The sequence below is a fragment of the Macrosteles quadrilineatus genome, unplaced genomic scaffold (assembly GCF_028750875.1).
Source record: "Macrosteles quadrilineatus isolate MER2022 unplaced genomic scaffold, UCM_ALF_1.0 Scaffold_2__2_contigs__length_208266976, whole genome shotgun sequence".
In the NCBI taxonomy this organism is placed as follows: Eukaryota; Metazoa; Arthropoda; class Insecta; order Hemiptera; family Cicadellidae; genus Macrosteles; species Macrosteles quadrilineatus.
The window spans coordinates 77,831,932-77,844,508 of record NW_026542595.1 but is presented as its reverse complement, the minus strand read 5'-3'; the positions used below and the strand labels follow the sequence as shown (position 1 = coordinate 77,844,508).

Genomic DNA, 12,577 nt, shown 5'->3' with positions numbered 1-12,577 from the left:
TATTTATTTAAATTGAAATGTATTAAAATACATTTATTAAAATATTGAAAATAAACAAATATAATTGGAAACCAAAACAATATGAATTGAAAATCTACATTTTGTACATTTATTTAATGTGGACTGTGGAGTCAATATTTTCATTAGCCCAGCAAACAAGCTTTCGTATTCTACAAAAAAATACCATTAGCTGCGCTGCATCGAAACAAACCAGCTGTAAAAAAAAACTACTTGTGACAGCTGTAAAAAAACTACTTGTGACATTCCACTTCAATGGCTGTAGCCTGGAGTTAAAGGCTGGCCCGTGTCTGGGGTCCTTGGCCATTTATTACGTCATGTTGATTATTGTTCCCATTGCAGCATAAAAAGTAATACATTCTTCAGGACAACTTCAAGTACAAAACATTTTACCCAACTCAATACTTAAGGAATTGCTTTTTGTGTGACGTGGATCTCGTGCATTCTTACGTTACATTTTTTCTGATACAATTAATTTTAAAAACTAAATCTTATATTAAAACATTTTTCATGTAATTACGTACAGCACAAGAAAGATTAAAATTTAAAATAGACGCTACACAATAATTTTGATAACCGTTTATGTAGGAGTACAACAATAATATAAATAACATACTCTATGTCAGGATAAAAGAGTTTTTCCCGGGTTCCCGGGAGATAAGACTGTAAGCCTGCTTTGGCGTTTGGCCGCTTTCGTTTCGTTTCGTTCGAGGTTCGAGTCGTTCCTTTCATGAATGTTATTGTTTTCGATTGGTTGGTTGCATAACCTCAATCTCACGTTTTGTTGTCTTGTTAGTGATTGATTTAGCGACCACCACTTTTTAGTGTCTAGGCCTAATTTATTAAGGTAAGTTACTTTTACATCCTTCAATTTTAATTGTAGTAAAAATATGATAAATATGTTATTGATCACTAACCCTGCAATCATTAGGTTACCTTTTTACGGGTAGGTTTTTCTTTGTCACATAGGCCTATCTAATTTGAATTTTGTTGTTCTCAAATCCTAAGGATAGAGGTAACATAGATCGTAATATTTTTTTTGTTTTAATAATGATATGGCAAAACTGATATTCGTCTACATTGTATTATGGATTCTTAACTTAGGTTTAAGTTAGGGTTTGGTTATCGATAATTACTGTTCAATAATGCGATGGAGTCAGGCATCAAAGTTTTGCCAATAATTCAACGGACTCAGTATATTTACATGCATTTTGCTGATTTCTCTGCAACAGTTTTTGTTGACTAAAGGTTGATTCCCACACATCAGTTACGTCATGTGATAAACCAGTCACTTCAGGCGTTGCAGTTAACAAAAACATTCTTCAATGGATTTTCTATTGCCCTATCTACACTCAACCATTACAAAACAGTGCCGTCAGTCACTGCCGGCGTCTGTCAGTCGATTATAGATTTCTTTTCACCGATATTTTTGGATTGTTCGGAAGCCTGACGGGTGTGTTTGAGGTTAGAAAATAGTACTTTTTTATTTAAATGATGGAGTTTATATTTTAAGGAATGTTTGTAAAAATATACAAGACGGACGATGAAAATTTGATAGAATATCGTGCTTTAATTAAACATTTTTGATTGTAACAACACTGTAAATAAAGTGGCGGAAGAGTAACTGAAACCAAATGACTGACAGGTTGTCTGGGAAATTGCGGATGCAACTGAGAGTGAACCGTAACAGAAATTATTAACTAACTAAATTATTTTGACTACTGTCTTGCAAGTGTGTAACATATCAGATGATAATATGTCTACACACGGCCGCGAGGGATGATCATAATTTTCCACGATCGCAGAACACGATGATGATATCTACAGAGCCGCGAGATATGATCAGAATATTGCCACTATCACGGAATACGACAATAATGTCCACACGACCGCAGGAAACAGCAAGAATTTTGCCGCGATTGCGGAAGATGAAGACAATCTCTACGCAACTGCGGGACATGATCAAAATTTTGCCGCAATCGCGGGAGTCGATTACCATGTATTCATGACCGCGGGAGACGATTTTGATGTCTATATAGGACTGTGGGAGATACAATAATGATTTCTACACGAAAGCAAGTGATGATCACAATTATGCCGCGATCGCTCAAGACGATGTTAATGCCCACATGACTGCAGGAAAAGATCAGAATTTTGCCTAATTCGCGGAAGACGATTATCTCCATATGTCCGCGGGAGATGATTACAATTTTGCCGCTATTGCGGGAGGCAATTACTATGCCTAAACTACAGCGGGGGACAATATAATGATGTCTTCACGGCCGCGAGGGGTGATCAGAATTTTTATCACGATAGCACAAGACGATCATAATGGCCACACAATCGCGGGACAAGGTTAGAATTATGCCTCATTCGCGGTAGACGATAATAATCTCCTCACGACCGCGGGATATGTTCATATAAATATTTAAATACAAAAAAGTTTAAAAATTGTCTGAAACAGTATTTGTTTAAAATTGCCCCTTATTCCCTTGAAGAGTTTTGGGAGAAACAAATAAAATAAATATTCTGTCTTATTATTAGTTCTTAAATGTAAAACATTTTATTTTGTAAGATCTGACTCTATTCCTGTACAATGTACTTAAATGAATAAAGGATATTTTGATTTGATGATTTGATTTGATTTGATGGCCTTGATCGTGGAAGGTGATAATTATGTCTTTTTTTAAACCGTGGAAAAAAGTAGTAAGAATCTTGTCACAAACGCGGGAGACGATTACGATGTCTACATGGCCGCGAAGGATTATCGGAATTATTTTTTATTTTCCAAATTTTTGGTGCCCCCCAAAAAAGCCAATTTACCGTTCCTATTTGGTAAATCGGCCCTGCCACCAGCCAGTCTGGCAGTCCCTGTTTTAGTGCATTTCCTCTCATAGTCACTGCCTTAGCTGCTTGCAGTCCATTTCATCCCTTTTCACCACACGGATCCTGATGAAAGCTTCTTTTTTAAGTTGTTTAAATTATTTGTCTAAGAGAGATCAGCATCAATAGTAATACCCAGGAGTTAAATTTTGTTTTTACTAAAATATCAGGGGTTTCAGGTATGTAAGTTACTCCATTCTTCTATTAAAATTAATCTGTACCGTCTTAGAAGGGTTTATAACCAAGTCATTTTTTAGGCAATATCGTTGGGCTTTGTCTGTTGATAATAGAATATCTGAATGTAGTTCTTGTGCAGTGTCATTTCTTAAAAGTACTTTTGTGTCATCTGTGTACATAATGGTTTTAATGTTGTTGTCATTTATAAAACCAGGAAAGTAATTAGTAAAAAGGATACAAAGAAAAGGGCCCAGGACAGCAGTAAATAGCTAGCCACCCATTCTTTTGCCATGCCATCATACTTGTTGTTGTGCGTTATCTAAGAGTCCAGTGAAAAATTAGGCTTGCCCTGCTGGATTACTTCTAGTTAATGTCACTCCAACTACTCTCCCCTAAAACATAACCCTTACTTTTTTTAAATTCCAAGGTTTGGTGTTTCTTAGGTGTTAAAAACCTTCATTTTATTTGCAGAAAAAATGGTGAAAACAAGAAAGGGCGTCAAACGCTTTTCACCAAAATCATCCAAAGACGAACCTCCTGACGGTGAAAAGAAAAAACCAAAACTTGAATTAAGTAAAAAAAGCAAGTATTTCAATACAGAAAATGATAGTGGTTCTGAGTTAAACCCCACTTTTGATATGAATGAAAATAAAAGACCTGAAAACAGTAACAGTCAAGATTCATCTTTTGAAAATAAATCAATAAACACCATGAAAGAAGAGGAATCTGATAGTGATGGAAGTAGTTCTGATGAATTCATGAAAGCTCCCATATCTTTAGACGATTTAGGAAGTTTTGAAACTCTTAAAAAGAGCAATAAACCGTCTATTAGTGAAAATAAACCTAGTTTTACAAACTCAGCAGTCTCTACATTGAGTGACGATTCAGATGTTGAAAAGAAGACAGGAGATCAAGAATTTTATGACTTTTCTCAAATAATAAAGTCTCAAGAACTCATTAAGAGTACGAAAAGGGAACTAGAAGATGGAGAACGCAAAAATGAAGGCAAATCTGTTTCACCTTTAGGAAAAAAGAAATTAAATCGTAAAACATCCAAAACAAATAAAAAACCAATTATAGGTAATAAGCCTGATTTAAAATCAATTGGAGAAGAACTTGGAATATCTGATCTTCTGGCAATTGCAGAAGGTCAGGGTGCGGTTGCACAAGATGATTCAGATGATTCAGAGAGTGGTGTAGGCAATGAAGAAATAAAAATTGAAGAAAACTATTCTGTGCCAAAAGACGGTGTACAAGTAACAATTGAACTTCCAAACATGAATCAAATAAGAAAGAAGAAAGGAGTAGATGTAGAAGCTGCTTTGAAAAGAAGAATAAACCTAATTAGGAAAGAGAATCAGATTTTTATGCATAAAGTCCATACTCTTTGTTGGATAGCACATGGAATTTATTTAAATCGTTGTGTAAACAATGAACTTTTAATGGCTCTTGCACTATCCTTAATTCCCTCAAATCATTGCTACCCCAAAAAACATATGGATTTACGATATTTAGAGAAATTAGTTGAATGGTTTGTTGGCAAAGTGATCATAGAAAAGAGCCAAGATCTGAAAATGAGGTCGGATGCGGACCTTGGAGAGGTTTTGGAAATAATTATAAATTCTAAAAAAACATCGTCTCACAGAGATTTAGTTTTAGTTTTTGTATGTTTACTACGATCTTTAGGAATTAATGTCAGACTTGTGATAAATTTAAGGTCAGTTCCATTACGCCCTCCAGTTACTGATTTGTGCTCACTGAGTAATAAACCTAAAGAGGAAGCCTCAAGTAAAGATAAAAATATCACATCGAACAAAACTAACCAGTCTATTAACCGTTCGGGTGGTACAGCACCAAAAAATACCACAACTGCAAAAGGGGATAAGAAAAAAAAATCTGAAGGAAAAGAAGAAATTAAGTCACCATACTTTAGTTCGTCTGATGACTTACCATTGACGGAATTAAGAAAAAGTATAGGAAAAAAGTCATCAAGTTTTTCACCCCACAAAGTAATTTCCAAAGACAAGAACAGCATCAAATCAAAACCTGAGAAAGGTATGTCATCAACAACAAAGTCTGCTTATTTTACCAAACAAAATAATGAAAAGACTCCATCAAATAGATCAAAGCGCAATAGGAAGTCTTCTAATGTACACCTCCGAGAACAAAACTCAAGTAGTGATGATGAGGTGTTTCAAAAACCTCGAGTAACAAAAGTCAAATCTCAAAATAGTTCCCAGGAAAGTTCAATAAAAAAAAGTGGAAATAAGAAAATTAGGAATGATAAAGACTTTGAACCATCAAAACCATCTACATCAAAAACAAAAGATCGTAGGGTATTGTCTACAGACGAAGAAGAAAATACCACATTAAATAAAATTGGATACGATTACTGGGCTGAAGTATTTGTTGAAGAAGAAGAAAAATGGATCAGTGTGGATTTGCACAAAGGAAAAGTTCACTGCATCACCCAATTGTATGTGAGTACTGCATTGCTATATTTGGAATTATAACACTGATAAACTAGAGTACTGGGGGACCGAGCCTTGCTCGGTTGTGGTTAGTTTGGTTTAGTTATTAAATCGATATTGTAAACACATTTTATAATTTAAGAAAACATTTTTATTACAATCCATAGACATCTGATAGCTGAAATATTAACAACTCTGTAATGTAAAATTATGCAACCAAACAAAAATAAGATACACTTTTATGTTCTTGCTTGAATATTTGTTTTTAATTCATTCAATTTACTAATCTAAAACTTTGTATCACGATTACAGAAAAAGGCTACTCAGCCTGTAAGGTATGTACTGGCTTGGAACAATGACGGCACCATTAAAGACGTGACACGTCGCTACGCACCTCAATGGCTTACAGTCACACGTAGGCAACGTGCAGACGACGCATGGTGGAGTGAGACTATGGCTCCTTACAAACCCCCAAACAACGCTCGGGAGCGTGAAGAGGATTACGACCTGGACAAACAGCTTCATGATAAACCACTCCCGTCATCAATAGCAGAGTGAGTACATCTTCAAGCTTTACGGTTTTCAGTTTATGCAAAGAAATGTTTACAAATAAGTTTTCAAGTGAGAACCATTACCTCCAGTACCTTCCATTTCCTCACAATTCAACTATGTGTTCTGTAAACTGTAATGATGTATACAATACTTACTTTTCCATGTATGTTCGTTGTCAATCTTAACCGTTCGTTGGTTTTAAGAGAAAAACATGTTGAACGTTATCCACAGTTACCACGGCCTCCTTTAACTACAGGCCGCGGCGTTCGAAGTGGCAACACCGCATGGGATGGCTGGATGGCTAAGCTACGCTACACCACACCAGTCAACGCTCGCGCTCACGTCGCGGAGGATTGGAACAAGCACGCAAATTATCTATTAATTTAGATGTTTTATATCTGATGTGTAGGAAAAGAAGTAAATAATTATACGAGGCTTTCGTGTCAATATAAGAATGTAATACAATATTTATTAAAACCTTTTACAGTACATTGAACTTGAACATGATTGAACGTTTATAAGTATTAGGCGTATAATTGTAGTTTTCTTCCGTCTCTTCTACGTATTTACTCTATGATTTATTAATTGTTAAACACTTAAAATTGAAATCCTATCTAAAATGTTATTCAGTTACAGCTTCTATGTAAGCCATTGTTTTATCATTAGAATATGATGACGTTTACTATACAAAGTAAAAATTATCAAAAGCAATAAATAAAATTATTTTATTCAAGAAAGGATTGACATTTTCTATAATTACAGTAGTATTTTTGTCTTTTTTTACTTTTGTGTAGATATTTAACAAAAATATTGCTCATTCTCAAAATAATTATTGATACTATTTCCTTCAAATGTATTCCACAAATACAAACAGTTTCAGCTATTTCTGAAATATCGATATCTGATGTAAAAACACTGTCACAAAAACCAGCCATCACAGAAGAACATCTGCACGCTAATTATACATGTTGTCGCTAATTTTAGTTATTTGCTAATTCCACCTAATTCAATCAAGATGGTGGTCGCCACGCCACTATTGGTTGATGAGCGCTAAATTAAAAGTTTCCGGTAGCCCCCCTTTTGATTGTCTATTGCAAGAATATTATCGATGGATTAGTTATTAATGGTTGCGCAATAACAGAATGAATGAAGTTATATTTTTATTTCTCATATTACTACATAATAACGTGTAAATAAAACACATACTTCAAATTCATAATAAACTACAGCAAAATTAGGTAGTAACTAAACCAAAACTACAGGCATTTTTGTTTTAGGCTGTACGGTATTTAATTATGAAGACATTAAGTCGTGCAGTATTTGATACAAAAGTAATATTCTTGTGGATAACCAAAAGGCATATTAACCTGCTTGAAATAGTTCAGTTGGCCTACATTAATTAATTATTAGCTATGCGATACTGTACTGCACTACAGCTTGCGAGCAGCGCTACTCACCGAGCCGCGCCATAAAACTGAGATTTGGTCGCTCTGTTCAACTTAAAATTTTAACAAAACTAAGCATGATAGAAAGAAAAGTTAAAGTTAGCGCGCGCAGCGACAGCAGACAGAGATGTGTAAAACGGAGCAGATTAATGTTAGCGCAAGCGATGACGTCACCTTTCCATTTCATTTGATAAAGAAACAGATTTTTCAAAAACAATAATGGGTTGGGGGATTTGTTATATTGAGGGAAAGACGTAGACAATTCGTTATGCAGAGGTGAAATTCGCAATGTAGAGGTTCTGACAATGATAAATTCGCTATATTGAGGTGTCATATTTTAGCCGAAATCACGAAAAATTCGTTAAATCAAGGTCGTTGTTATGGTTTGTTCGTTATGTAGAGGTAAAATATTCATTGTGTCTTATGGAGAGTTCTAGGGGATTTAAAAAAATTCGTTATATCAAGGAATTCGTTGTATCGAGGTTCGTTATATCAAGGTTAGACTGTAAATGATTCTTATTTCCAATATTTTAAAACCTGAAGACAAGTTGCTCTCAGTTTTGAGGGGATTACTGTTAAGTTTAGTTCATTAATCATCATTAGACGTACATCATCTTTAGACGTCCTGGATTACCTCATACCCATTTACCTCATATTCATTTAGTTTGCACTGTATCCTTTGCAGTTTCAAGAACCACCCACTGTTTGCGTTGAAGCGACATTTGCTCAAGTTCCAGGCCATCTACCCCCCAGACGCCCCTCCACTGGGGTTCATCAAGGACGAGCCTGTCTACTCTCGGGGCTGCGTGGTAGAGCTTCACACTCGGGAGACTTGGATCAAGGAGGCTAAACTAGTGCGACGAGGTGAAGAACCTTACAAGATTGTCAAAGCCAGGCCTAAATATGACAAGGTACAGTTCCAAGATAGAAATAACTTAATGAGTTTTTTGGAAATAGGATGCCACTATAATGATGAGTTTTATCTATGAGTTTAATATATTCTAGAATCGTTTGCCGAAAAATAAAAATAAAACTATGTTTCATAGGCTTTTAAAAAGCGTTTTGGCTCTAAAAGAGTTGGACCATTGTATTTTGGCTCAAAAGCAACAAGTTGAACAAACTATACAAAATATTGTTTTTTCTAGAGATGGGCCGATACCAAAAATTGTCGATAGTGATACCGGTACCACCAAAGTACTCTCGATACCTATCGATACCGATACTTCCGATACCTATCGTAATAACAGCTGGAATCAAATAAAATATTTAAAAAGGCCCACACATCACTTTTACGCTTACTCATATTAAATAAAAAACTATATAATTCATTAACTATAATCAAAAGAAATTAAATTAGAACCAATGTGAAATAACAATAACCTCAACAGTCAACATACGGATGGATCATTTGACATACACTGTAACTGCAACACACCGCAATCGTACATATAACAGGACTACTGCATCTCTAAAACGCTAACCGTGGTTGGTTTATTGTCATCCTTCGATCCAAAACCAGCCAATGAGTAAGGTTCTAATAAGTTAGTAAAGACACAAGTACTCGGTACGGCGTTCAACAACAATCCAAGTTTCAATCCAAACCAAGTATCCACGTCGCTATAACATTACTCGTGATTGGCCGAACATCGTCTCTGGATGGAAAACTAGCCAATGAGGTCGTGTTTATCAAAGTGACAAGGCCACTAGCGCTCGCAGTGGTGATCAACCAAAACAAATATTATCCCTGGAGTTGAAAACTATCCAATAAAGTTGTCTCTACTAAGTAGGCAAACAGCTAGGATTCGTGACGGCAATTTACCCGCTCTGAACTTACTTAAATCCGCACCGATTCGTAAGCGTTCAGTGTCAGTATCGGTATTGAACCCAAAACAGGCAAGTATCTTGGTATTTTGGTATCGAGTATCGGTATCGGCCCACCTCTAGTTTTTCTCTTTTTGCTACCTTTTAGTTTTTCAGACTATATTAAGACAATTTTTGGACAAAGTAATTCAGTAATTTAACTTTAAATTCTTCAACCTGTCCTAGAGCATTATTTTCCGTTTTGCATGAAATTTGGTATAGAAAACTTGTTGATACAAACAGATTACTTTTATGCACAACCTCCCTCCTCCTATTAACCCTCTCCCTTTGTTTTCCTTCTTCAGGACAACTAACACAGGATCAACATATTTCGTGGGCCAGCAAAATTGCTGTCCGTCTCTATAGGTTTTGACTTCCCTATATGGCAATTCTTGTACTCATACGGTAATACGGTAATCCTCTCTACTTAAACTTGATTTAGTAATGTACCATGTTTGTCATTAATTTAACTGGGTTCAAGTTTGTTTTAAAAATTAAATGTGGTTTAAACTAATACAAAAAACTATTTGTTTTTATGTTAAGAGAAATATATCATAAGCAGTTCTTATCAATGTTTCTATCACTAAGGTAATGAGGTCAAATCTAATTCTAACTATAATCTGCATACTTTGTAATTCATAAAGTATCATTCAAAACTATTGTTTAGTTTAGCCAAATAAAAAAACTTGTAATTTCATACAAAGTATGCCAACAAAATTTGGGCCCTGTTGGTCTGGTCCTGAGTACATTAATTTAATTTTCTCACCTCAAATTTACTTTGCGCACATCACTGTGCTGCTGAAAAGTGAGAACCCATTGTATCGTTATATAGCTAGGTCGCTGAGTGGATATAGTGCTTGCTTGGTAATCAAAAAATCCCCGATTGGATCAAAAAAAAAAAAATAAACTTTTTGAAGATATGAAAGTGGACCCAATTGTCCTTGATCATCAAGCTAAAAGTTCCTAACTCATATCTAGCTAAAAAACCAGCTGATAAGCAAATCTGTCATCTCATACAATCGGCATTCCGACACTTCAACAAAATAATGTACACTCCCCGGTTTGTCACCGTGCTGGTGTAGAAATCTAATCTAATGTGTTACTGTTTCTTCTACAGTTAAGTGGGGCAAGGCTCAACGACCTCCCCCTCCCACTGTTTGGCTACTGGCAGGTCGAAGACTACATCCCTCCCCCGGCAGTGGATGGTAAAGTGCCAAGAAATGAGTATGGCAATGTTGAGCTCTACAAGCCCTGTATGTTGCCACCAGGAACTGTACATTTGCAAGGTAAACTAAGCTGATACTTGACTGTGGCAGATTGCGTGTAAAAGTATAATTAGTCCTTACCTTCTTCAAAATTCCAAGGTATTACTGCACTAACGGCCATTTCGAAGATTACTCCATGGTCAGGTGCCAGGTGGTAGTGGTGTACTTAACTAAAGCGTTGTTGCGTCAGCAGTTGAGTACAAAGACAGGACAGGCTCCCTACATGACACAAATACATCTAGCATACATGCACAGCATGGTCGGTCGCCAGTTTCTACACCGTGCTATAAATGTGTTTGTGCCATGCTGTGTTATTAACTACGCATAATATTCTTGTATGTACTTGAGTAGGTCCTAACATACAACTTGAGTATAAGGTAGATCCTGCCTAAAGCCATGTTTTGTCTGACAGTGCCTGGACTAGGGAGAGTTGCTCGCAAGCTAGACATCGACTGTGCTCCGGCTGTGGTGGGTTGGGAGTTCAGTGGAGGGGGAAGTCACCCAGTGTTGGACGGTTTCATTGTCTGCGAAGAGTTCAAAGATATCCTGCTGGACGCATGGAATAAGGTACTTGAGTAAAATTGTTTTTTTTTTAAAGGCCTTCTTAACAAACATCTGTTTCTACCTATATATCTAAAGTAACATTATTTTTGTGTGCACTTTTTTTATTGCTGATTTCAAGGCCCCTATTATTTATGTTCTGTTTTGAAATATTCTTTGTGATAATAAACTACGGCAGCTGCAATTAAGCTCAGATTTACATAAGAGAAGAAGTCTATGGATACAGGTTTGTTAGTGCCTCCCAACTGAGCTCAATTTTTGTTTGTCGTTTCTCAAGTAAAATACTTCTTTTTCACAGGATGTTGATGAGTCAGCTAAGAGAGCTCGGGAAAAGATTGAACAGAGAGTTTATGGCAACTGGAAACGACTTATAAAAGGATTGCTCATCAGGGAGAGGCTCAAAGCTAGATACGACTTTGGAGAGGTCGAGAATACTTCAGAAAAGAAGAAGAAAAAGAAATTGTCCACAAAACCTGGTACATCTAAATCATAGTTAAGTACATGAGAATAATTCATGTTTGAATTAAAAATAATGTAAGGAATATTTTTTGTTCCAAACAGTTTTTAAAAGCTTATATATCCATACAGTATTTTTAATTCAATTTGTTGTTGCCTAAACCAAAAATTGTATTGTTAGAATATTATGTAATTAATTCAGTATTAGTATTTATTTGAATTAAATCAACTTCTTTATTAAATATAGGTAGTGATTATGTGTCGGTATCTGAAGGAAATTCTAGAAAAAAATATGCCTTCAGGTATGGGAACTGACATTAAATATCCTAAAATATTACTACTTTGGTACCAATTTTTTGCTGCACGATCTGACGACGATGGCTACGCCCACCGGCATTGAACGAATTGCTGGCACAGTGACCGAAACATTGAAAAAGTTATTGCAGCAATTGTAAACGTCCACTACAATAGTGGCAGAGTTTATCTCCTTTATCATGGCAATATTGTAATTTCTCGAAATATTATTTAATTATTTTAATTTAAAAAAAGAGAGAACCAGCAGAACACCGTTAATGTGTGGAGGGCCGGAGGATTAGCAGTCATTATTTAAAAACTCTTCCCTGTTTATTTGATTTATAAATACTACAATGCTTGCAAACAATAGGCTATGATCTATTATTAAATTCATCAAGTTTTTTGTTTGACTCGGTTTTAGGTTTGCTTGTAAAATTTGAAAGGGCCAAATTTTAATGACTGTCAAACTAGTCCCCACGGATAATTTCCCACTCATACTTTTGAAATCACCCAATCCCAATTCTTAACATAGCAAACGTTTGCAATTGACTTTTAAAGGATGGGTATTATGTTAGGTACCAGTGGTGTCAGTACC

General features: G+C 35.7%; 1 protein-coding gene across 2 annotated transcripts; it reads left to right on the top strand.

The window, feature by feature from the left end:
• Window positions 1-747: 747 nt before the first annotated feature.
• LOC128986803 (DNA repair protein complementing XP-C cells homolog) lies at window positions 748-11,890 on the top strand. 2 transcript variants are annotated; one of them, XM_054407328.1, is made up of 7 exons: window positions 748-865; window positions 3,550-5,558; window positions 5,862-6,103; window positions 8,232-8,457; window positions 10,524-10,692; window positions 11,084-11,238; window positions 11,531-11,890. In XM_054407328.1, exons 2-7 carry the CDS (start codon window positions 3,555-3,557, stop codon window positions 11,723-11,725), a joined length of 2,991 nt encoding a protein of 996 aa, XP_054263303.1. In that variant the 5' UTR covers window positions 748-865; window positions 3,550-3,554; the 3' UTR covers window positions 11,726-11,890. The 2 variants fall into 2 exon arrangements, with proteins under 2 accessions (XP_054263303.1, XP_054263305.1); XM_054407330.1 differs by having other exon boundaries at window positions 11,547-11,748.
• Window positions 11,891-12,577: the final 687 nt, after the last annotated feature.